This window comes from Hippoglossus hippoglossus, chromosome 15 (genome assembly GCF_009819705.1).
Source record: "Hippoglossus hippoglossus isolate fHipHip1 chromosome 15, fHipHip1.pri, whole genome shotgun sequence".
In the NCBI taxonomy this organism is placed as follows: domain Eukaryota; kingdom Metazoa; phylum Chordata; class Actinopteri; order Pleuronectiformes; family Pleuronectidae; genus Hippoglossus; species Hippoglossus hippoglossus.
The window spans coordinates 2079018-2105678 of record NC_047165.1 but is presented as its reverse complement, the minus strand read 5'-3'; the positions used below and the strand labels follow the sequence as shown (position 1 = coordinate 2105678).

The window sequence follows — 26661 nt, the reverse complement described above, 5'->3', positions numbered from 1 at the left end:
ACACACAAACACTAATTATACAAGTTCCACATTAACAAACAAAGTGAATATGTTCATGCACACACCCACAGAGGGCCGTTACCGCACAGTGACGAACACAACTACACAAACCGAAGCTGCAGCTGCTTCGTTTCCGTCTTATTTTGATTTTATATTCGTCTCAAGAGTTAAATGTAAGTTTTGAAGTGAAGCTGTCACGTTTTAATCCACCTGTTCGTCTCCACCTCTGCTTATATGTTCTGGTTTGTCTGTTAATGTTTTACTTCATTTTTTACAAAATTTGAATGGAGTTTTAAGTTGAAATCTAAAAGTAAACTATCCGCACTAAGCTCGGAGTCTTTGGAGATATTTAAAACAATGTTTGTTGTTTGTTTTTATTCCAACTGATAATTATTTATCTTACAAACTGCAGCCGAATGAGATAATTGAATCTCAACCTTGCAGTCAATTAATCAAGGCTTTCTTATGCTAACGGCGGTGGTAGCACTCCACAGTGCAGGTTAATGACAGAGGTTTGGCCAGTAATTACACCATTCACTTGCTAACACAGCTGCTCGCCATGCTACTGTTGTCATCAAACCCCCCCCCCCCACCCACCACCACCACCACCTCTCTCTCCCATACACACTCCTCCCTATTTCCCATTGTAATGAGCACTCCAGGCTACAAATACCAACAGCTGTCTTTCCCAATACATTTCCATTTAAATATCTATTTAAACACAGCAACTTTGCATTTGTGTATTGAATCAAAGCCGGACCAGGCCCAGTGGCATTAACAGCCTGGTGTTGGTGTCAGTTTGTAATGTAACGCTATTCCACCCTGAAAGGGATGTGGGGATTCGACACATTCACAAGCATAGCAGATCCAGTGTATATTAGAGTGTATATTAAATAGACTTAATTCTTTGTTATTTGTGCCGATTAGAATAATACAGGAAGTTGCTTTTTTTTTTAAATTAGATAAAGACGTTTTGTTGATATGTCGGTAAGTGAAGATGACTTGTTGTGTCCTCTAAGAAGAAGAAGAGACAGAGGGAGAACGGGTGAAGATGGAAAGGATGAAATGATTGTGTAACAGAGAGAGAGAGAGACGAGGAGGGGGGGGCAGCACAGAGAGATGTAAGAAGGATGACTAATGTTGTTAGCAGAGCCATTACTGGTCCACAGATTAATTCATTAAGCAAATTCATCGTTCACCTCCCCTCGGCCTCCTGTCACAAGGCGTGTAATATGACACCCCTCAAATTTGTTCTAACATCTACCCCAGGGGGGGTCGACCTCCCCCTCTCGCACACACACGCGCTCGCGCACACACACACACACACACACACACACACACACACACACACACACACACACACACACACACACACACACACACCCTCCTCCTTCTCCTCATTGCTAATGGAGCAGGCGGAGCCACTCATGCTAAAAAGATTTCAGCTGTCTGTCAGCAGGTTGAGGGGGGGTCCTCCACTGGGGGTTATCAGTTCTCTCTCTCTCTCTCTCTCTCTCTCTCTCTCTCTCACATTCTCACACTTTTTCATTCAGAAATGTCTTTACTCTCTTCCCTCTGTTCTCCTTTACAAACCAATGTCACTGTTTGATCACATAACTGTGAATGATTCTTTCAAAACAGTGAAACTCGAGTATGTTCGTACCTGATGATACTCACCTGGAATTTATGCACCATCAAATATAAAAAATATTTTTCACAGAACTGAGATTATTTTAAAAAGTCAGAATTCTTATATATTTATCAGAATCCGATTTATTGTCCATTTTTAAAAGAATTTGCTTGAAACATTACAAACATTTTACTAGAGGGGAAATATGAAGCAAATTAAAATATGATAAGTCGAAGAAAAGGATAAAGTCAGGAACCTAATGTGAAAGAGCAATAAGAGAAAAGCTAAATAATAAAATAAAAGATCTGAATCTCTACAATAAATAAACCTCAACAAGATCATTTGAAATTTACATTTGAATTAAATATCGAAATATCTTATTTAATTTAATTTACCACTAACCACACATTAATTTCCTGCTCTGGGGACTTGACAGTCTTGGTCTTTTATTTTTTTAAATAATTATTAGTATTATTAGTACAAAATAATCAGAATCCCATCTCTACTGTACCAGTGTGTATTCCCTTACAGCAAATTAAATCAGATGTTAGTGTTAAGCTGTTCCTCCATTAACACTGTCAACAGGTACTGAGGTTTACACTACCACTAAATCAACTTGTGTTTCTCCGCCCCTCTAAGCCCCCCAAATGGTTCACACCTCGGTGTGTGTGTAAACACATACTCAGGGAACTAAACCACCTGGCTTAACCTTAGCTTAGCCCCACCGAGCCCGGGCTTATCTACAAGTTTCAACAGTGATTTCATAATACAGCTTTTAGCTCTGTAGCTGCATGTGGCAGAGGAAGGAGACGCTGTTCGGCCTGAACTCATAGATCTGAGATGATGAGTCACAATCTGGATATGATGTGAAGTCGGCATTCACTTGTTATGACAAACTGTTCCTCACGTTGTTTAGGTTTCTCGTTGGCTGTTTTATTTATTACCAGTTGACCAGTCGGGATCATTTTCTACATTGTGATACATTTTTTATTTGTCAGGGTGGTTAGAGGTGTTTTTTTGTTAACTTCTGTTACTGTTGTTTTTCATTTATGAAAGTTACTCTTCATATAACTGTGAAAAGTTAGGTTGACAGGACATTTATAACATTGATACTTTGGTAAATCTATTTGACCAAACTTTACCTATTTCATTTTACTTCTGAATTGTTGAGTTGTGTATTTTTTTCTTGTTTGTTTGCTTGTTGTTAATATCGCTACTCACACTGTTGTGATACTGAGCAAGAAATGACTGATCACACGATGTGTTTTTGTTAAATTATTGTTCTGTAGCGTTTAAATTCTGCAAATATAGTTTTTGCAGCAATCAGAGCCGATCAGGTGACACAATCCTGCTCAGACTTTAATACACAATGTTTACCATCCTGAGCAGGATCCAGCTAGATGGCAATGTAGAGCCCCTGTTCACGGGCTCCCAGCGAGCTGCACTGGTGATGTAACTCCCTCCTACTCCCCTCCACTCTGGCCACACTCAAGCAGAGCAGTCGGAGGAGAAAACGAACCCCGGGCCTAACAAATACATGAAGGTTTGGTTTAACTAAATCCCACAGATAATGGCCACTGTGTCAAAGACTAAAGATAGCGGGAGGGGGGGTGGTGGTGGTGGTGGTGGTGGTGGTGGTGGATGGAGGGGGGATTACTCTGGCGTTTTGCATCAGTTGCTTTCTGCTGGGTGGCCCTGCTTGTCAAAAAAAAAAAAAAGAAGGGAGAGACGGAGGGAAAGAGAGAAAAGCATTTAACGCGGCACATTGAGAAGAAGAGGGCTCTTAATGCCATCAAAGCAAGGGGAGAAATCAGCCATTAATTTATTCTGGCCCTCTCACGCGCATGCACATACACACACATGCACACACACACATACACACACATACACACACATGCACACGCACACATACACACACATGCACACACGCCCCTTCTCTTGTTTCCTCCAACTGTTGATAATTTTAGTAACATCTGGTCCAGGCTTGGAAGCCAACCTGGACCAAGGTTGACAAAATGTGATCCCTTTGTGTGTCTGTGTGTGTGTGTGTGTGTCTCTGTGTGTGTGTCTCTGTGTGTGTGTGTGCGTGCCCTCCTTAAATGATTTCTGTGAGGATTGAATTATAGCCCTGACGTGAGGAGAAATTTTCTCCCTCAGATTCAGGAAGATGACTGGCTATTCATTGGCTGATAAGAACTGATGAAGAGGTTAATAAGCTACACACCCAGGTCATCATAGGCTTTTTACTGGGCTGCAGAGGAGAATGGAGGACGATGAGGAGGAGGTCTGCGTGTGTGTGGGGGGGGGGGGGGGTTGTAAGCGAGGGGGTGCATCTCTTAAATATCTGTAGTCTGTACTTTAGACGTAGTTCCCTCGAAGTTCCCTCTGTCTCACTGAATTAGTAAAATACTGACTTTCATGCGAGTGAGTCTGTGTCTTTTACTCAGATCGTTGAAGTAGTAAATCAAAACAACAGCAGCAGCAACAATTCCCGTATCTATAAATGTTTTTTATTTAATCTCAGAAGCCGACAACATTTATATGAATTGTTATTTTAAGTGTGTTCCTATTGGAACAGTGCGTGTAGGTCAAGATAAACAGGTATAATATATTTAAGTACAGAAATATTATTAAGAAAGAGAAGATTGTTTTAATTGCTCACATTGAAACTTCCTAAACCAGGAAGGTTCCACTAAGTCCATGAAATAAGAAAGTTTAAAATATACAAGCAGAGACGGGAACATGTATATGAGCCACAGTGTGTGGAGGTATCTCTTGGTTTCTGTACGCAGCTGTTACCATACATACAATACACAGTAATAAAAACCATCTCTGGTTTAATTCTTGTAAATTGTTCTGGTAGAATATCATTCAGTATAATGTTTCAATTAAATTTATCATTTAATCTTTAAACAAGTAATTTAAACCTATTTAAATTCATTGAAATAGCTGAAAATCAAGGTTTTTGTTTCATATTTTAAAGCGAGAATAGAGAAGTTTTTGTGTTAACTTGTCACTATGAAGAAACAGTTAATTGCACAATGTAAGGACTAATGATCAATAACACTTATTTGATTCACAATCTAAATAATAAAGAAATTTATCCGACCAATGATTTCACAAAACAATTCAGGCTTGATTGATGCCACAAAGGAAAAATCCTCTGCCACTGCACAACCGAAACGAGAGTGAACCACAGTCGGGCCTGTTGAGACACTGACAGCCAATAAAAACTTCATGGATCTTTTTTATAGCTCAATTAATTGTAAGGTGGAAGTATTTTTTTGTTTTACACCGAGCCTGTTCTTGTTGTCATTCACAAACAACGCTCAGGCTACTTTTTTTCCCCCACAATCCTCCTGTGTAACCTGAGGCTAGAGGCAAGCACCCCCACTGAGCAGAAAACAAAACACTCAAACAGAAAAACAGACTAATCTGTCTTTTCCTCACTCGGTCCTTCCCCCTACTTCTGTCAAGTTTGATTTAACGGCCTTGTGGCAACTTGTTGCACCGTCTCAACAGATCATATAGTTGGAAACAAAACAGCAGTGAAAGATTTTGAACGAATTCATCGTGGTAATACAATTCACTGTTCTGCTGTAATTATGTGTTTCGTGAAAAGATCAACTTTAGCGTGACCAGTAACAGGAAATGCTTTTAGGAGGATTTGGTGAACAGCAGCACGAGCGTCTCCGGTGTACGTGAATGGTCTCGTGATCAGCGTCACAGGTTTGTTAGTGTAAACGTAGATTACTACTGATACAGAGCTAAAATGGTTGTGTCAACAGAGATTATTTCAAAATTAAAAATATATTAGTATGGATGTAGCCTCAGTCATTTAGGACTGGATCTCGAGCAGGTTTCAGATTTCTACCTGCTGCAGCTTTCACAGTATTAAAAGTGAACTCTCCCTTAATGGCTGATCCCTAACATGTTAAATGTTAAAGTGGGAGCAGAGGAGGAAGGTGAGTCGTCTTCAAATGAGCTTTAACAGGTGGAGCCGGGGATGTTTTCCCAGTGAGCATCACCGCTGGTGTTGAGGTGATTGATTGAAGAAGCTCTCCCACTTTGTGTTGGAAGACTGAGGCGTAATAGAAGCCAGCCCCCAAAGGTCCAAGCAAAGGCTCTCATCCTGGAAAATAGAAAAAGCCTTCAAGCAGGACCCTAGCATGGGGTCTCTCCTCTCTCCTCTCCCCCTTCATACCTCCTCTTGTCCCAGAGCTAATAGGGAGGCACCGGGCGCCTTTCCTGCTCCCTATCACCCACTCACCTTAATAATAAAAGAGAGCCCCCTGTAGAAAGGAGCTAGCATGAGCTGGTGAAGATCACGCTGTTAATAGGATGATGCCTTTTTGCCTTTTGTCATGAGATTATGAACGGGGATAGCCTCTCCTCGCCTCTCCTCTCCGCTCCTCCACTCTTCTTTACTCCACGGCTACAGGCGTCCTGGAGGGCCCCGTTGAGCTGGAGTGGAGACAGGCGTAACCAAGGCTTTGTTCCTCTGCTTGTATGGTAAAAGGCTCGCTAATGAAATACCTTTTAGGGGGTATCGGCAGGTGAGCTCCCCAATCAGGCGTTTCAGCAAAAACACACACAGGCGTTCGTACGCTCACATATTCTCTGTCTCCTCTCATCTGCCCCCTCTTGCTATATTAATTACCTGAAGTGCTCTGGCTTCGCAAAAAGCTCTCAATTCTGCTGCTCTCCTCCTTCATCGTACACGACAGCCACAACGGCCTCAGCAAGCCGAAAGGTTGTGTGTGTGTTGGGAGGAGGGGGGGGGGGCAACAGAAAAGAGAAGATGATAATGGCAGTAATGAACATGGGTGACAATAATGAGAAAGGTAATTGAGAAATGGTGCATGGCAGGCCCCCTGATTTTCCTTTTCCAGCCCCAAGCTAAGTGGGGACAGGTTGAAAATCATCTTATTTAGTGCTCAGTTAAATGGTTCTTGTAGAGCGTTAGCGAGAGCAGGGATTTCTGACGCTAAAGCTAAAGCGAGCTGACAAGCATGGAGCGATGATACAGCGGCCTAATGGGTTAGGGAGTGTTTAAAGTGTCATAGCCTGTGATTTTTCCCTCTTTCTTTTAATTTCTCATTGACGTTAAGTGGCGTGGTCCAAACAGTGTGTGCTGTAACTCTCAGGATTATAGTTAAACACCTCGGTGCTTCACTGCTGTTCTTTTCTTTCCAGTCGGCTGCAGTCGCTTTGATTGTTTTCTACTCTCTGTGTTTTCTGTACCTACTGTATGGATGCGAGAAATCACTCCCTGCAGGACCGTGCATGCATCAAAGACTCGCTTTTTGATCATCCAGCGTGTCTGTGTGTATTCTGCTTCCATCTTATGAGTCCCTGGTACATTTTTGGTGTGTGTGTGTGTGTGTGTGTGTGTGTGTGTGTGTGTGTGTGTGTGTGTGTGTGTGTGTGTGTGTGTGTGTGTGTGTGTGTGTGTGTGTGTGTGTGTGTGTGTGTGTGTGTGTGTGTGTGTGTGTGTGTGTGTGTGTTGTCTACCATTCTCTTATGTGTGCGACTGTTTGCTCCTGGCCTTCTCACCCAGGCTGCGATAGAGACAGGGCGGTCTGGGCTCTAACAGACAGAGGCTGCCTCCACCAGCCCTTAGTCTGCCACTCTCTGATAATGTTTATTGATTTGTGGCAAAAACACAATTTGATGGAGTGGGGGGGAGGCAGTGGAGGGAGATAGAGGGGGGGGGGGGGGGGGGGGGGGGTGTATTTGTGTGATTGTCACAGCTTGGCTGGTTCTGCCAGACGAAGAAACACTCCAGGAATGGTGCTTGTTTTTCTCCATCTGACCCCAGTTTAGACACTTTATATAATAGTCAATTAAAGAATCAAAACACACACAATGAGAAACGGGATTTTTACTGGCTCAAGATGGGGCAGAGGTGGTAACATCGGATCATGTGAACTCCGCCTACACCTGACTCATCAAACATCATGTACAAGCTACGTATTTAAGGAGTTTTATTAATTACATGAACTGAAATGTTCTTCCTCTGTTTGTTAAGAACTACTCTGCTACATGGACAAAATGTCCTGGTTGTGAAACGAGTAAAAGAAAGCGAAGGCTTTTATGCTATAATTGATTTTAAACATCTTTAAAATGTAAACTGACACAAAAGCTTTTTATTCTGTAGATAATTTGAAGCTGAAGAGGGAAGTTAATGCCGTTAATAACGTCTTTCTTCCCGTGTACTGTGTCGATTGTGATACAGCATCACCACATCAGCCTGATGCACTGAGTGCAGATTGTCAGAAAATAGTGTTTTCCATGAAGACACAACCGTCAGAGCTTTGCTGTGAGTTGGACGAGGAAGGAAATAAGACGGAGGCAATCGCCTTGTAATTCTCTACAGAGAGAGAGAGAGAGAGAGAGAGAGAGAGAGAGAGAGAGAGATGCATAAATGACTTCTCTAATGCAAATACACTCTTCATCTCTCTCTACATGCAACAGACAGTGTGTGTTTGTGCAGAGCGAAGCTCCCTAATATGAACATTTCATCTACACAGTCAGTCTATTATGTGAACTCTGTTTGCCCGAGCCCCCCCCCCCCCCCTTAACCTCTGCAGAGTAGGAATGAGAAGTGTCGGGATGTTCGTCTACTGTTAGCTCTGAGGTCAAATGTGTTTACCCAGGGGTGGGTGGGTGTGTGTGTGTGTGTGTGTGTGTACGGTGGATAGTGGTATCCCTCTGTAAGTGTTATTACAGAGGGAAGGAGGTTTTTTCAGTCACTATACTTGAACAAATAGAAAAGCTTTGATTATCACCTCCACCAAGGAGGTAAATCACCCATGTCTCTTCAAACACCCTGAGCCTCTTGGTCTCCAACGTGGTGCAGAGATGAGACCGGGGGAATCCTGGACGATCTCCACGTTATATAATGTAGTAAATCAGACTTATTTAGGAATGTCTGGCCCTGGTGAAGTTACTCCCCCTGCTCTGGTTGACTGTGGAAACCAAACTCATTATACAGAATCATACATAATTGATTGTGCAGCTCTGCATGTTGTGCTGTTTCGTTTCCTGTCAACATACAGACTGAAAGATGGAGCTCAGTAATACACTCAGTAATTAGAAACAAATAATTATGCACCCCCCCCCCCCCCATGTTCATGGAAAAGACCCATTCCCTTTGCCGCCAAACTCTCAGCCTCAGCCCACTCCTGCTTCTCCTGCTCACTCCCGTACCTCCACCTCTTTGTAAGTGGCAAAGCAAGCAGTGGTTGACAAATGACACCGGTGGAAAAGCCAGTCATTATGCCTCAGTGTGAGAGGAGAGTTTCTCCCTCTCTCCCTTTTCTTTCTTTCTTCTTATTTTACTTTTATTCTTTTGCCGTCCAGGGGGGAGGGAGAGAGGTGAGTGTGAATCGGTTAATGTGTTCCATTCAGCAGACATTATACACAGGTTCAATAAAGCAGGAATCTGCTCTATATGCTGGGACCATTGTGCCATTGAGAGCAGCTAAAAAGGCCTCGTACGAGCCTCCCTGGAGAGAAACAGCCCTCAGCACCACTCCAGGAGAGAGACCAATAGAAGAGGGAGAGAGCAGGAGAACTCGCATGTGCAATGTTGAGTAAAGATTGGGGCCGTTTGAGGTTGGGGGTTTGATTCTTACAAATATCACAGGTGTTGTAATGTTGCCGAGTTGGGAATTGAGTCGACATTTCTCTGAATAAGAGCCGCAACTGCAAAAATGCGATTCTGGTTTTTTTTGGGACGAGGGAAATTTGGTTTGACAGATTTTTAGCATGAATGAAAGTATCCTGCAGGTTTTAGATTATCGAAGCAGAATTTACGAGGAGTCCAACCTTTCCTTTCCACAAGCCACACACTCAGTCTCTCTCTGCCTCCTTCCTAACGAGACACTCCTCTACTCACATTAATTAAATCAAGTCTTCAGTAGGTTACTTACGCACAATTCCCCCCCCTCCAGTCCTCGCCATAGACCCCTCTGATTAGGCCGGCCCCTGTCATGCATATTCACGTCGCCGCAGTGACAGCCTTTTAACAAGCTCTTACCTAATCACAGGAAACAATGTTCATCCTGTTCTTTTTATTCCTTCTTTTCTCATTTCCTTTCATGCGTCTTTGGCTTTCATCTTCCCTGATCCCTGCTGATATCAGACGGGGCTTGACGGTCGGATGGAGAGAGAGAGAGAGAGAGAGAGAGAGAGAGAGAGAGAGAGAGAGAGAGAGAGAGAGAGAGAGAGAGAGAGAGAGAGAGAGAGAGAGAGAGAGAGAGGCACAAGTGCGGCTGGTCCCTAAATAAACTGCAATTCAGAAAGTGAAGAAGAGAAGTTGGGCTCTATCTCCTCCCTTTCCCTCCCCCTCGTCTTTTTAACATGTCTGATAGACAAATTGGATTAGCAGCTATTGGATTAAATGGCAAAATGGTGGGATCAGAAATGAGATGAATGTGCCGTGATCGCAGCTTTTAATGTGTCCCTCTGTCTGTCTCATTCGTTTTGCCCTGTTTTCCAAACTCGTCCCATCAAGACACAAACAGAAGAAGTTTCTCTGGGGAAAACAAACGTTTCCTGCAAATCCAGTTACCAGATTTCACAATAAGGGAACAAATGTAGTTTGAAAGAGGCCAGATGGTCTTTGACTAATGTTCAGATGATCAAAGTACCTGCAACTTGGCGCTGAAGCACTTGGTAGATTTAGCAATTAGCTCAATTAGCTCAAATCTATTGAAAACATAGTTTATATCTATTTTTCACGTTCGATTATGATGATTTTTTTTGTTTTTCTCTGTTTCTTTGTGAATTAACTACCTTCGGTTTGAACTGTTGCTCCGACAGAACCAATTAACATCTTGACGTGTGGGAGATTACGATGGGAATTTTCTCCATCAGTCAATTGAAAACAGTCATATCAATCAATATTTAGCAACTACACCTTCCATGTTTTTAGACCGAGCATAGCAACAGTACAGACTTAATTAAAAACCAGTGCAGGCCACCACCAGCAGCAGCAGTTTGACCACCTCAGGGTGCGTTTCATTATTCCTATCTACACCGTACGGAGCAGTGGCCGTGATAACTATCTTAATCTTATTTGGCTACAAAGGGTTCACTCTGTTTTATTTCTTTATTTTTTTCCTCTTTTCTCTCTGGATGTATAGAAAACACAGATTGACCAATCCAGACCAGTTTTAAGGAATAACAGCCTCCCTCCACGCAGCTCGGTGCACGTCACTGAGTCCTGCTTGTGTTTGTGTGTGAGACAGAGAGAGTGAAATAAGAGAAGGCAATCTGATTGAGGGGTTGTCGGGATGTGTGTATCACTTGTATCTTGCCTGTGTGTGTGTGTGTGTGTGTGTGTGTGTGTGTGTGTGTCTGGGTTGATTGCATCTTGTGTTTCTCACCAGTGCAGCCACATTGATAGCTGAGGTAGCACTAAACATGATATTAATGACGATAAGGTTTCCTGCAGGTAGGGAAACCCAGTGTATCTCCATCAGACATATTTCACTAATCCTTCTGATGTCCTGATCAAACATTGTACTCGTGCCAAATTCACCGCTCCGGTCTCTGTAGATTTTGGCCCGTTTTCCGCTCTGCCCTACTCTGTGTCGAGCACCGAGAAATGGCGTGTAAGGCAAAGCAGCGAGACCCAGAATGCAACCTGCCAAACCGCCAGATGCTTTGATCCAAGATGGCCCCCTGAGAGCCAGCATGGATCCACGGTGTCGCGGAGCCAAGGCTGGATTCAGACACAGTGTCAGTGCTGCCTGCCAGAGGATATTTACACCATTTGTCTTCATACAAAACAGTGTTCAGCACTTCTCTGTTGTTGTCACTCACAGCACATGTCATTTACCATTACAATACGTTGATGGGACACTGTGTCGTCCCAGTGAGAATCAAACACCCGACACTACATTAGAGCCTTAATTAATACAGCTCTTCAGAACCTATGGTGTGTATTGGGAGTAAAGCCAATGAGCTGATTAAATTATGGAGTTATTAGTGTTGAATTTGTTTTATTGCTTTGTGCTATAACTTTATTTTATTATTAGAATTATTGTTTTGATAGCAATTTAATTACATTTTGGTTTTTTGTATTGTTTCAAATTTAATGCGCTAGAAAATTCAGGTGGTTATTTCTCGCTATTTTCCAATATTTTAGAGACTGAATAATTTCTTAATATTATCGGTATTTAATTTAAATTTAAATGCACTGTCTCCAGATCCTCATCTTTGCTGATTGTCAACTGTAAAATCAGTTTCTTTTCATTTTATTGTGTAGTAAAGAGTCGTGGCTCCCAATCATAGATAAATAAATGTTAAACTGATTATCCGGACACAGCCAGGTAGTATCTGGAGGTCAGAGGTCAACCCTGGAGAGCTGCAGTGAAGGGGAGGAGGATGCTGAGCAGCTGTCATGCGTCCTGCGTCACTCATCCTGCCTCCATCCCTCCTTCCTCCTCTCTTTCTCAGCTTTTAAATCGCTCACCTGCTTGCCCTTATTCCCTCCTCCAGTTTTCCCATTTCCCCCCTCTGTCCATCTCCTGTTCATCTCCCCCCCCTCTCTCCTAACTTCCATTCTCTCCTCCTCCCTCCCGTCCTCTATCCTTCCTCTCCTACCTTTCCTATGACCTTCCTGCCTTTCCATTCCATCTCTCCTCCTATTCTCCCCTCTCTCCTTTCATAGAATGTGGCCGGTGGTTGGCTGGTGGCTGCTGGCTGGCTAGCGGTGGGGGATAGAGCTTTATAATCCCTCCTCGTCTTCTAGCCCGCCTCGCCACAATGTCACAGGAGCTTAATATTTGCCATTATTATTTGCTTGTTTTATTTGACTTCGAGGCAGCACAATGACCTGTCAGCGCCGGCTTTATCCCCCCTCCGAGTGTCGTCCATTTCAAAGTTGACTACAGTAATCCACGAGCCCCTGATTCCACTAAATCCTGAAGCTTTCTTTCATTCGCACATTCTTTTTTTTTTTCCTCCCCTCGCTCTCCGTCCTCCTCCCCGCTCCACCCTCCTAAATGAAATTACATACATCTGCCGGCTCAGAGTATCACAAATGTCCACACACTCACCGGTGTCAGCGTACACATCCACGCGCCTGCCTTTTGTCGCCAATGACGCAGTGGCCCAATGCTCCGTCTCCTCTGCCGTGTGTGTGTGTGTCTGTCTGTGTGTGTCTGTGTGTGTGTGTGTGTGTGTGTTTGACAGGCAAATACACCTTTCCCTTTCTTTCCTCATTAATTTCTCTCTCAGATTGTGATCATGTTCAGCTGCTCAAAAACCACAGAATCTGTCATTTATTTTTTCTGCGTGTGTGTGTGTGTTTGACAGTCGCATCCAGAAAGTGTCACAATAAAAGCATCGGTATAATGAGCTTAAAACCATCATCATAGATATTTAAATCCATCAGAAAGAACAAGTGTAGAAGCCACTTTTTTTCTTTTTTTTTTTTTCAATTCGTTTGGGAATCATTTTCTTCATATTAAAAACATATGAAAAAACGTACATTATCAACATCTGGCACACGTGTTTTTCGTCCCCTGTGCAGCTCAGCGGCGCCTTTTCCCGATTATTTAGAGGAGCGCCAGTTAATGAGTGGTATGAAATGTCATCTTAGTGTTAATTCTGTTATGAGGCCTGTCGTAGCTTCGCGGCTATTAAACCTTCCTCTTGAGAATGGGAGTAAAAAAAAAAAAAACCCGGCGAGAGATAATAACATAAGCCTTAAGACGATCTTTCATCTTACGTCCTCTGTTTTCATCCATTTCTTCTCCTCACAGACGTACTGAGTGTCAGATTAATGCTGCTGCGCCTGTTTAACTGGCCTCCAGTGCCACAAAGCTTATTTCCCAAATCTGGACATAAACAGCGCTAAGTGAACGGACCGCGCCGGACGGCATGAGCACAACAACATGAGCCCCTCAAAGGAAGTGGTATTTCAGAGCAAAACAGAACATGTTTTATTATAATATTATTTAATCTACATGACAAATTTGACTTACAGCACTAATTTTCTCTTCTGGTCGTCCTGATAATCTCACAAATAAAATGTAATGTATGTTTGATCTGGAAAAACTCCACTGATCATTTATCAAGTGTAATATTCTGTTGGTTTTTAGATTTGACTGTTAATAATCACATGACTTTATCGATCAATCACATTTTATTGTTATAGACCATATTCACCAATCACAATTCGCCTCATAGGGTTTAACAATCTGTACAAGGGTTAGGGTTAAATATTAATAACTTTAATAAATACAAAGCCCCATTCTTGTTATTTAAACATTTATTTGATATCAATTAAAATATATCATTGAATATTTAGCCTTAATACAAAGTGGACATTTTTAACTGTAAAAATTTCACAAAACAAATACAAATAAAACGTTTTTATGCCTTTATCAATCATACCAATGTTTTATAGAAGCAGCCCCAGAGAATATACATTTTAATGGCTTCAGTTCCGTTGTTTTTTCACTTGCTCGTCTAAATTAAATCACCTGCATCCGTCCTGTGCTGTGACTTTTTGTTGGTGAACCATTATATTTGCAAATTGATCATAACTGCAGTGATGTACATTTTTAATAACTCTTTAAGTCACTGAAATTTAAATCTAAATTACTATGATGAGATCCTAAGTCTGAGATACGCAGCAGACGACCAGTTGACAAAGTGACGGTTCCTCTTCGAGTCACAAACGACCGGTGGAGTCTCCTCCTGTTGCTGCCATGTGGCGAGTGTTTGAAGGTTTTCATTCGATGTGCCTCGTCCGTATCAGTTGTGCGCATCCCATTGTAAGTAAGTTACAGCACAGAGCTGGAGCCCCAGGCGTGGGCGAAGCTTACATTAGCCATGCATCTGAGCCTTGCTAGCTCCCCGTGCGCCGAGCAGGTATTACACTAAGCATCGCGGAGTCCCGGAGACGTCTGTTTCTGAAGGCCCGCTGAGTGATTGGTGGGATACGTATTGCCCTACAGTGAGAGGCTCCACTCTGTAAAGGCGCTCGGCAGTAATCGCTGAGTTAATCCCGCCCCGGTTGAAGTCGTATTGACGTTGTGAAGACACGGTGTGAAGTGTGTGAATGTTTACACAAGGAATATGAGTGAGCGCTGCGTCTCACACACACACACACACACATCTGGTGGACGTACTATACTGATGCTTCAGTGGCAAAAAGGCGAGTGGGACATTTATCTGCCTCATCTCTTTCATGCTCGTATCCACTGAACGCTCCAATTCTGGTATTCACAGACGTTCAATGGTACAAAATGAGCGGTTATCTGTCAACATCTATCATACATGATGTTTTCCTTTAACTGGGCCTTGAACAAACAAAATGAAAACCCGTCTCAGATTTTAAAGGGTCCAAGGAAACAGGTTTACCGTCATTTGTTTAACTCTCGTTGTTTTTCCTTTTGTTTCTCCAGGAAACAATAAAGAGGAGGAGGAAGCCATGATGCAGGAGTGGTTCATGCTGGTCAACAAGAAGAACGCCCTCATCAGGAGACAGAACCAGCTCTCTCTGCTGTACGTGTCCTCACAATCCTTTTCTTCTTATACTCAAACCTAAACATCGTCAATGTGTATATTTGGTTTTTCGGTATTTATTCTTTTAAAAACCTGGAAACGTCCCAGTTGTGTTGTAGCGTCAGATCCAAATCATTGAACCTGCACCGGGAGGGAATGAACTCCCCACTCCATTCGCCCCCTGTGTCTATCCACTCATTGATTTACATGTGGACGGAATATGAAATCAATAGAAATGTGGCGATCATCACTCTATCGCTAGTCTCTTTGTATGTGGTCAGCTGCGACAGGTGGACACACACACACACACACACACACACACACACACATGCACACGCAGGCTGCCCTTTTTTCTCCATTCGCAGCTGTTGGGATTTCAAAGTGGAGAGATTGAAGTATTCATAATCACATTATATCGTGGGAAAGCGGAGGCTTTTAAAGTGGCCAATTGACAGAAGGACTGATTATTAGCCCTTTCTGTTCTCTCTTTGTGGAAGCCAAGAGAAAAGACGCCTGTGAAGGACAAATTCTATTAGGGACTGAATTAGCTCATTTTTTAATATGGCTGAAAGAGGAAAGAATTCAATTTGTGCGGCGTGCACACACACACACACACACTCACACACACACACATGTACCCGTGCTCACAGGGCCACACACACACACTCATGGCATGTCCATAGATATGCGTTTGTTTCTTGATGTTTTCCTCGTTCTCCACCTCTCTCCTCTCCTCACACACAAACACACACACATCCACCCAGGGCTGTGTATCAGTTATGTGCAGTAGATTAATGCGAAGCCGGAGAAGGTTCGGGCGAGTAGCTGAATCAATGTTTATTGCAGGTTTCTTTAAGTGCTTAATGATTTAGTCATTAACATATTGATGAACTTTGTTGTGTGTGTGTTTTTCTCTTTTTTTTCCTCCCTCTCGCCACAGGGAGAAAGAGCACGATCTGGAGAGACGCTTCGAACTGCTGAACCGAGAGCTGAGAGCCATGCTGGCCATCGAGGGTAAGACGCACACGTGCACACGCACACGCACACGCTCAGTGAGGAGTTTAATATCTGCAGGTTTCAGGCAGGAGGAGTTATATATATTTTGTGCCGTTCAATGTATTTCAAACCACGGATCCACCTGAAAGTAACGAGGTTTGATGGACGAGGGATGAATTGATAAATATTCCACGTAAAACTGTGATGAAAAATAACCAAACGTACGTTGAAACGTCTTTTAGAGAACATAAGCAGCAATAGAAGTTTTATTTCAGGTAAATGTCTGAGTTGTTGGAGTTCCAGCAGAGTGACTCGTCTCTCTCCTCACGGCTCCTCCTCCACTTGTCACGAACGTCTTCTTGCATCTTGTCCAGCGGTTGTCCAGCCTTCACCGAGAGCCTGAAGCAGGATGATTTGAATTCTGCGTCGGCTCCTCGATAAGGATTAAGATGCGAGCTTGCGAAGGGATTTCACTCGCCGCTACGTGATCAATGCTATCTGTTTCCTTGCTAGACCCGACTAGTTGAAGCCTGATTTGAAATCTAGCCACAGCCACATTGTGAGATGGTTTGTGAGGTTGAAAAAAAAAAAAAAAATGCAATTATATTATTGAAAGCTTGTTAACTATACCGCAGCCAGAAAAGCAGCCATTGTGTTGTATCAAAGTTGTCAGGGGGCCAGGGAAGTTTAATCCCCTTCGACTGCGTCCTCTTTGGCAAAATGAACCTTTTGCCAATCAATGCTAATTGATTTTACCATTCGACATTGACCACAGCAGCCCCCTTCCCCAACCCCCCCCCCTCTCCTTACAGCCTTCAGACACCCATTGTAATTTCACCGGGCACCTGATAAGCTACCTGGTCCATAATAAATCAATTGTAATTAGCAAGAAAGGAGGTGGGTCGGGCGGGGGGGGAGCCAGACATGCGTAGCCGAGCAGGAGCTGCGGACGCTGCCTGCGTCCAGGTTGATTTCCTCTGTTTTCGTTTAGACATTTATTTATTTTTATCTATCGAGCTGCAGCTTTGTCACATGAACTTTTTCTGGTTCACATGTCGATGTGTGTGTTCGTGTATCTGCCCGCTCTCACTTTGTGATTGCCGTGTTTTTATGTGTCTGAGTGTGAGAGTGTGCGTTTGCTTTTGTCTTTTCTTTTGCATTTGTGTGTCTGTGGGTTTTCTGGTGCTTCTCTGGGAGCCTTTTTCTTTCTGTATCAAATGTGTATCATGTGTCTGCTCACCTGCTCACTGTGTGTGTGTGTGTGTGTCTGAGTGTGTGTGTGTTGGTGGAAGTGAGGGAGCAGAGATAGTGTGTGATGTGAGGTGGAGAGCTGGTGTGTGTCGTGTCACCTCGCTCCTCTCTGCCTTCATGTGGACTTGTTGGATTTGCAGCTGACTAACTTATCAGCCGGCCTTATTTTCCTCCCTAAGGGAGGCACTTAACATTCACAGGCTCTACCTTTCTGTAGCAGCCACAGATAGTTCTGAGCTGCTGGGAAGAGACGTGTGTGAGTGTGCACGTGTGAGTGTGCACGTGTGTGTGTTAAAGAGAGAGGATCTGTTGGTGTCTGTTTGTCTGCATCTATGTGTTCAAATCTCACAGGTGTGTTTATATTTCCACCTCCATCTTTTGCTGTGTGTGTGTGTGTGCGCGCGCGTGTGTGTGTTTTTTTTTTTTTTTGCTGTCCATCTCCCCAGCTCTTATTTGGTGCTTGGGCAGGTCCATTGAGCGATGGTCGGGCGTGCGAGTAATTGCTGATTTGGTTGGCCAGTCGATGACAGAGAGAGAGAGAGAGAGAGAGAGAGAGAGAGAGAGAGAGATGCACCATGAGTCAGAGCAGAGAGAGAAAATACACATCACTGAGATACACCTGCCCTGACACACAACACACACACACACACACACACACACACGCTCCCTCCCTGCTGGGAAAAATATATACCTGCAATGACACACACACACACACACACACACACACACACACACACACACACACACACACACACACACACACACACACACACCAGTCTCCCTCTATCTCTTCTCTCAGTCACATATTGAACCACAGTCTTCATTATGTGCAGACACACAGAATCTGTCCAGGTCAAAGTCTGCTGCAGCTGTTTCCTTCTATACAAACAGTTCATACTGAATTGTATGATTCTGAATATCTGCTGAAATCAACCATCAGAATCGTCACTATGGTAACGAAGACATTTTTAGATCTTATTGACGAGTAGAAAGCAGCCGACGATAAGTGAAGCCTCCTCTGATGCTGCAGACCAGGAGAAGGGAGAATGACTCCTCACGTTTTATTCTACATTTGTTCATCTGACTCGCGCTGCGTGAGACTCAGACACATGAGAGGAGGAGAGGAGGAGAGGAGGAGAGATGCTTTGAGGTGGAAACGAGGAGTCGGGAGGAGAGCATCCCTCTGAAATCAACTTTGAAGCTGAAGGACAAACTTTTCTTAGATTTTTCACAGTCGGATCCTCACAGGCATCTTTGTGTCTTGTTTTTTTCTTTTAGTAAAGGGATGAAACAAGTTTCAAACACGTTGAAGCAGGAATATAAGCAAGTAGAGATATAAGAATACAATTTACTTTTTACAGTTTCAGCCACTAGTTGCTGTACAAAGTAGAATTTCACCACCTCCACAAAGGCCCATTATTAAATCCAATCAAGTCAAATTGCACACATGGTTTCTACAGGGTCTAATAAAAGTCTAATAATAAATAATCTGAATTTTGAAACTTAGCAAGTGTTAAATGCATCAAAATATTACGTACTAGTTTTTGGGGGGGAAATTCTTACTCCAGATTTTCCTTCATATATCTCATAGTTCAGATGCGTCTTAAATTTCATTCATTATGGTTTTAAAATGTCTTAAATTTAACTCTGCAGAAACCCTGCACACACTCAGAGATATCAGTCCACTTAAGATTGATTATTAATAACCTGGGAAATTGGGGTAAAATCTGCCCCCTTGTGCAGATCCATGCCAAAATTTTGCGTAGGTTTTTGCGTAATTTTGCTGAGAAACAAACTAACGGGTTCAAATATAACCTCTTTTTGCAGATTTAATAAATATTTCTTTATTATCGATCAACTACCCGACGTAGAAGATAAACCAGTTGTTAAATGAATCTAGAATAACAGTCGGGATATAAAGAAAAAGAAGAATTTATGATTTACATGTAATACCTGTGTTTCTCTCCAACGCGTTCGTTCTTAAAACATTAAAACCGATTTACAGTCTGATGAAATGTTGCAGAATGAAAGGTTCGGGGGCGTGGATGTTGTTTGTGAGCGCGCGCGGTGATCACCACCTCCTTGTACCTTCTTGGTGTGATGCCAGGGAGGGAAATGCCATCTGTATGCCACACTCTCATCTCACCACCACAAAATTGATCCACTATGCCCTCTTTATCTGCGTCCTCATTCACACCTATGTATGCACACACACAGAGCTGTGTCTTGGCTGCATTCAAGGGGCCTCTGTGTGTGTGTGTGTGTGTGTCTCTGTGTGTGTGTGTGTGTGTGCATGTGCATGTTTTAAAGTGGACGCCCTCTCGCCATCTAAAAGGGATTTATGCATAGCCGGGTCCTAGAGTTTTTCCTGTTACGGTTTTATATGATAAGCTTTTTTATATGTTTAAAATCAATATGTAATCCTATGCAGGAGCTTATCCCTCTCCACACCCCTGACACACACACACACACACACACACTCACACACTTTCCATTTGTAAATCTATTTGGGCTTTGTAACACATCGGGGCGGCACGCCACAGACCCTGATTGATTAGGTGCACTGTGGAATCCTATCACATGGGCGACTTTTGATGATGTTGCCAACTCTTTCAGGATTGCTAGTTGACTGGAACCGCTGATAGCGAGTAACTTCGTTCCACGAGGTGTCCGACTTTAGTTTGAGGGAATTTAGGAAATTAGTGTCTTTATTTATTTATTTATTTATTTATTTATTTGCCGTGTAAAGTTTTAAGTTTGGAGACAAAGTCTGAGCTTAATGAGTTAGAAAGCAGAGAACATCCTGCTCACATGGTCACGTCATGTGTTGTCCAGCACAATGAAGCAAGTGCCTCCTGTAGTGAAGCTGACGTCGTATTAAAAGCTGCTTATTGTAACATATGGAAGCACAGATGTTGGAATTGTGCAGTTTTGTTTAGATTCATGCTTCGGTTTGTGGATCATTGACTTTTCCCCCCGACAGGCTTTTGTTTTGAAAAGTTAAGTGTGTGTTTCCTGCTCTCGAACACAGACACACAGGTTTTAATTGGATTCAGGTAAACGAACAAATCAACAAGATGCATCTGCAGTTTCAAGAATATTAAAGAATGTAATTTATAGAACAGAAACTGAGGTGTCTTTGAAATAAAGATTAATTTGTCTTATTTGTGTTGGTGCGTCTTTTCGCCTCCGGCCGAGTCGAGTGACGACGTTAATGTTTAAAAATCTGCTCATTTCCTTAAACGTAAACAGTGCATGTGTGGGGATCTACTTTCTGCTGGGGATTAATACACCGGTGCTCTCATGAGTATTTCCAGCCGCAGGATGGTGCACGTGGGACTGACTCAGTGCTCGTGTGTTCATTATGATGAAGAAACGTCAAACGATGTGACTCAGTGTTGAGTTTTTAATAGTTTGTATTGACCCAGAGGAAAAACAAACATCACACTCCAGCTCAGCACAATTAAAATATATGAAATATCTCCACATTTATTCCTTTTAACGTTTACAAACATCAGCTGCTCTCCCTGTTTCTGACACTTATTCCTTAAATCATCATTTTTAATCCATTTGTAAACATTTGCATTTGTTCTTATTTATCTTCTCTGCCTCCTGTCGACTTTGTCACTTGGACTTTAGACAAAACCAGCTTTTTGGGGCCTTTTAACACGAGAACAAGCGAGCGCAGAGGATGAGAGAGAGAAAACGTGAACAGATCCTCGTTCGTAGCGTCTGAAAACTGAGGTTCAGGACGTCACTGAACTTTCTGAATCTGGGATTTGACGTCTTGTGGCTGCAGGACGTGAGCGAGCGGCGGATTCGAGGGACTGGGTCCTCCTCGCTTTGAGAGAACGAGACTCTGGACCAGTTTGCTCTCTTGAATAAATTTAGCGTTGGAGAGAGCGCGGGGCAGGGAGGGGTTCATGGGGATTTGAACCAGCGCATTCTTGTGTGCCTTGTGCAGACTCACATGGTTACCATCGGTGTGCACGACGAGGCTTATCTGAATACACACCCACCGTGTGAGTTGTACACACTCCTCTCTCCCTCTCTCCCTCTCCCTCTCTCTCTCCCACATGGGGGAGGTGGTGCTTACACAGAGGGGGGGGGGGGGCTCTGAGTGGCTGCAGGGTGTTTTGTTTGTTCTCGGGTGTCTAGTTACCCAGCCTGCCCCACTCTGGTGTTGCCTGGTCACGTCTCTCATCAGCCCTCTTTATTGTTTACCTTCCTAATGAGGGGGGCGGGACTCTGTGACATGTGATTGACAGCAGTGTGCTCGCCCCATAGCCCCCCCCCTCCCCTCGCTGGGTCAAACAGGACTTTGGCTTTTTGGTTGAGATGTAGTGTGAAGGAGCAGGAGGACGCTTTTTCTTTTTTTTCTCCACATCGCTCGCTGTGTTTTATTTCTGCCTCCTGAACCCGCCTCCAGTGGGCCGGCCTTGATCAGAGAGGATTGTGGGAGTTATGGCGGAAATGGACGCACACATTCCTGTCCCGTAGTTATCTGGAGATGATGACTCACATGATGACTCACATGATGACTCTGCTGCTTTGCTTTCTCTCTCTCTGTGTCTCTGCACTCGACTCAGTTTGTCTTCGTCTCTCGTTGAAACAAAAAAACGCTCCTCAGATCCACGTTTGCACAGATTTGGTTCGTTTTTTGAAGTTTCCCCCCCCCCCACCACCACCACCACAAAGCCAGGGAGAGTAAATTTGCTTCCCTGAGGAAAGAAAAGAACAAGGGAGGGGGGGGGGGAGAAAGGAAGAGAAGAACGTAGAGAGCCAAATATTGGGACTGTGTTCATTTCGCTCTGTGGTCGACTTCAAAGGGACGAGCGGGGCCAATGGAGAGAGAGCGCAGACCTTTCAGGACAAACACACTGAGCCCAGCGTGACACACACACACACACACACACTAACACACACACACACACTCACACACACACACACACTCACACTCACACTCACTCTCTCTCACACACACACACACACACTCACACACTCACACTCTCTCACACACACACACACACACACACACTAACACACACACTCACACACACACACACTCACACTCACACACACACACACACTCACACACACACACACTCACACAGCCTGACTGCTGCAATTTGACTCAATGAGGAGGGGGGGCGGGGATATTTATTTTTAATAAAGCCACACTTATTTTGGGGACTGACATTTTACAACATCCCTTTTATTGTGGAATCAATAGCCGGTTAAATATTGATAGAGGGGCTGACGCTGCACACGGCTCAGCTGTGTTTGAATTCTCTCTGGGACGGAGCACATTTCTTTTTTTTTTTCCTTTTTAATATGAAAGGACGGTCGTGTTCTGAGGGGACGCGTCCTCACACCGGGCTCAGGGTTTCCTGCCGGCGTTTAGCTGCAGCTCAGTGAATCTGCACGGGAACAACCTGAGACCTGGTTTGTTCCTTAACACACATCGTGACCGGCTCCCAGTCGCAGCCGCTCGAAAGTTCACTGGTTGTTGTGGGGTTTTTTTATTTTACTCTGTGGATCTTGTTATATTTGGTTTGTGGGTGAGTGTTTTTGGGGGGAGAGCTGCTGTTGTTGGGTGAGTGTGGAGCTCCGGGCACCAGGCGGATATTTGAGCCCCGGGGGGGGGGTGAGCTCTCCCCTGTGGGCAGCCCCCCCTCCAGGGAGAGGCTGAGGGGATTTGGATCGGGGTCCCACCTGGACCCTGTGGGGCCCCTTCCTGCAAAAGACCCTGGAGAACCGAGAGGGGGGGGGGGGGTCAGCGGCTCACCTGTTTGTTTAGAACCAACAGCTCCTCTGAGTTAAAGGGTTTTTATATTTAAAAACATTATCTGAGATTCTTTTACTTTACTTTCACCTTAAAATAGACTCACACTTAAATAGAATCAATTTTTTTTAGGACAAATTAAATAAGCTTGAAACTTTGAATACGTTTAATAAAGCATGAAGACAATTTGTGCATCAAATACCAACAGGAAACACGGAAGGAAAACATTTCTACTTCTTAAAATGCGTTTTTAAAAACTGATGATATGACACACGAGCCGGTGCTGAAGGGATTTCCTATAAATTACGACTCCTGAGAATTTCCTTTTGTAAACACACAAACATTTGTCTTGTTAACGTGATGATTGAAGACGGGATGAGCAGCGTCTTCCTGTGGGAATAAGATTCTTCTCATATCCACGAGCTCGACATTAGCATGACAATGTCCTTCAAGTGTGTTTGCTTGGGTCAACACATCGTCACTGTGCACACACACACACACATGCACAACCTGATGGAGTGTGTTTACACGTCACATTTACACACTGGTCCGCATGTGAAGCTAATCTCCGTCTCTACAGATTAGTCCAGCAGATTAATAAATCATGTCCATCGTCCACTGAGCGATCAGAAGCTCAGGATCTCGTCGTCCATGTCTCACTTTCCTGTTCCACGAGGATCTGAGCTGATTCAGCTTTTTGCAGAAATGTCTCCCAGTCATGTGACAGTTCAACATGTGTTCATGGTCCCGGGAGGTTAAATAAAAGACCTTTCCTCCATGAGACAGTGAAATAAGAAGGAGAGCGTCCTCGGTGTCTCCGGCTCTGACCGACTTTCTTCTTCCGTTGTTGCAGACTGGCAGAAGACCGAGGCCCAGAAGAGACGGGAGCAGCTGCTGCTGGACGAGCTGGTCATACTGGTCAACAAACGGGACGCGCTGGTCAGGGACCTGGACGCCCAGGAGAAACAGTGAGTGACCCACAGTCAAGACACAACAGCAGTAAAGACTAAATAATAAAACACACACACACACACACCACAGCCGCTCAGAGCTTCTCTCAGTCTGAGAATCTCTCACTTCGCTCTGGTGAGTTTCTGCGAGAGCGTCACTTCCTGTCTGAACGTTTCAGAGCTCCTCTAGAAACTAGTCGTAGTGAGATGTCGGTGCCGGGCCGGTTGCATTCCAGCCGGCCGGCAGTCGTCCTGCGCGGCAGCGGCAGCGGCAGCAGCCACACACCTGCACGGGCGGGATCCTTTCCAGATTGGCACCGCTGTCCGTCAACAGGGTGCCAGGCCGGGTGCCAGGCGGGTGAAAGGTCGCAGCTCGGCCCCTGGCGCTAGGCCACGCCACAGGTGGCAGGGCGACGGCTCCCGTAGCGCCAACTGTGATAGTGTGTGTGTCTGTGTGTGTGTGTGTGTCTGTGTGTGTGTGCGCACCCGCCTCCTCCCCGCTCCCACCGACACATCTGACCTTTTAACCTTTGCCCTCCGCAGGGCCGAGGAGGAGGACGAGCACCTGGAGAGGACGCTGGAGCAGAACAAAGGCAAGATGGCCAAGAAGGAGGAGAAGTGTGTCCTTCAATGATTGTTTCACTTCAGAAAAACACAACCAACAAATGTAGCCGATGAAAGAAATGTATCGTCGTCATTCTTGTTATTGTGATTATGATTTGATAGCAGCTTTTAGACGTTTGAACCCTCACGTGGTCGTTGTTCCGCAGAGACTCGGCCTGCGACGCCTTCGCACCAACTTTCTACAAACTGTCCCACGTGTCCACCGTGTTTTTATTTTTCCTTGTCCCTCTTTTACCAAGACATGGTACTTGTATGTAATATGAATGTGTTTGAGACGAGCGCAGACATGTGACCAGTGTGTGTGTGTGGAGAGCAGTGGGACTGAGGTACAGCACAACTGGGATTAATGGGGGGGGGGGTTTTCTTTTATCTTTTTTTTATTTTTTTCAAGGCGAGGGGGCTGACGTCTCAGTCGGACTTTTAAAAGGAAAAAAAAATAATTTTTCAAGCTACTTCATTACTTGACTGTATCTTTTAATTATTTCTACTTGTAAAATATCTTAAAGGGCGGGAGGGGCGGGGAGGGGGGGGTGGGAGGGGGGAGCACATAACGTTCATAAAATCTTAACTTTTCCTATTGCTTTTTTTTTATCGTCTTGGCTTGAAAGCAGTTTACCAAAAGAAAAGATGATGTTTAAAAAGAACAAAAAAAACCCAATAAAAACACATTGTTGTATATTCCCCTGGCTGCTCCGACCAGCAGCTTCCAGATCCTCTTTTACTCTCTCTCAGAAATCATGCAGTCGAAAAACACACACACACTAAAAAGAATCTATATTATTATTTATTGTCTTATAAGCTGCTTGTACCTGAACCTACCATCACGGTCTCGTGTGCGTTTTGTCTGCACAACTTTTTTTGGTTTCTATTTATTGTATCCTGAAGAATAGAACTATGTTTCCACGTGCGTCTCTGTCGAGCTCCACGGTGCAGTTTGTTCCATTTTACCTGTTTGTTTTTTTTTTTATTTATTCCAGTGTCATAACCCAAGTCTTCAATAATAAAAAGTCCTTATGATTTCATATTCCACAGGCGCAGTGTGGCGTGTTTTAAATCGTCTGGATTAAAAACAGCAGCAGATTTTTATCTCCTCACATCTCGAACCATGAATTTAAATGGAATCTGTGGATGTTAATGTGTTTTTTCATTTAGTTTCTATTTTTTTGTATAATTACACTCAGGTTTTAAAAAGTTGTGATCCTGCTTTTCTCTTCTATATCAATATTTTACCTCCAGTCACACACACACACACACACACACACACACACACCTCACTCCTCCATTTTCTTTTCTTTATTTCTTTGCTCGTGCCAACAACTTATTGAAATGCACGCGCGCCTCTGGCACATTAGTGGCCCTCGTATCACGGTGTCCACCAGCGAGCGGCGCGTTCATATTCCTGATTATTCCGCGCTGCGCTCGGTCCCCTGCGACTTGTGCGTGTTTAGAAATGAAAATTGGCGAAGAGGTGTTTTGTGTGTTTGAGGTCGGAAGCGGAGCAGCTTCTCCTCTGAGGAGCATCAGACGAATCACTTAGTCCCGAGCAGATGTTGGTTCCGCGGGCCGCGGCGGACGGGGGGGGCGGGGGGCCGAGCTGCAGAGGCTCGGTCCCCCGGAGCCGGAGACCGGGACCGAACCGGGTCAGACTGTGGATGTGATAATTTACACCTGAAGAAGAGAAGAGTTCCTCCAGCTCGTCGGACTCCGGCTGCGGATCCACGAGGCGCAGACTGATCACACTAAATTAAAGAATAAAAAAAATGTCGCTGTAATAAAACTGTGGATGAACCGGAGCCTCTGAACCCCCCCCCCCCCTTCTCCATCCCTGCAGGCGCCCCCCCCACCCCCACCTCCCCCGTCCCCGATTAAAGCCGGGAAATCGGTTGTGACAGCGG

The 26661-nt window shown here is 44.2% G+C and overlaps 1 protein-coding gene across 1 annotated transcript in view; it reads left to right on the top strand.

Moving 5' to 3' along the window:
* The window catches only part of ehbp1 (EH domain binding protein 1), a 126687-nt gene extending 101892 nt beyond the window's left edge, over window positions 1-24795 (top strand). The window contains 4 exon segments of the mRNA XM_034608072.1: window positions 15061-15160; window positions 16101-16174; window positions 24046-24160; window positions 24686-24795. Of these exon segments, the coding sequence (XP_034463963.1) occupies window positions 15061-15160; window positions 16101-16174; window positions 24046-24160; window positions 24686-24776 (380 nt within the window). The 3' untranslated portion in view covers window positions 24777-24795.
* The last annotated feature ends 1866 nt before the right edge of the window (window positions 24796-26661 follow it).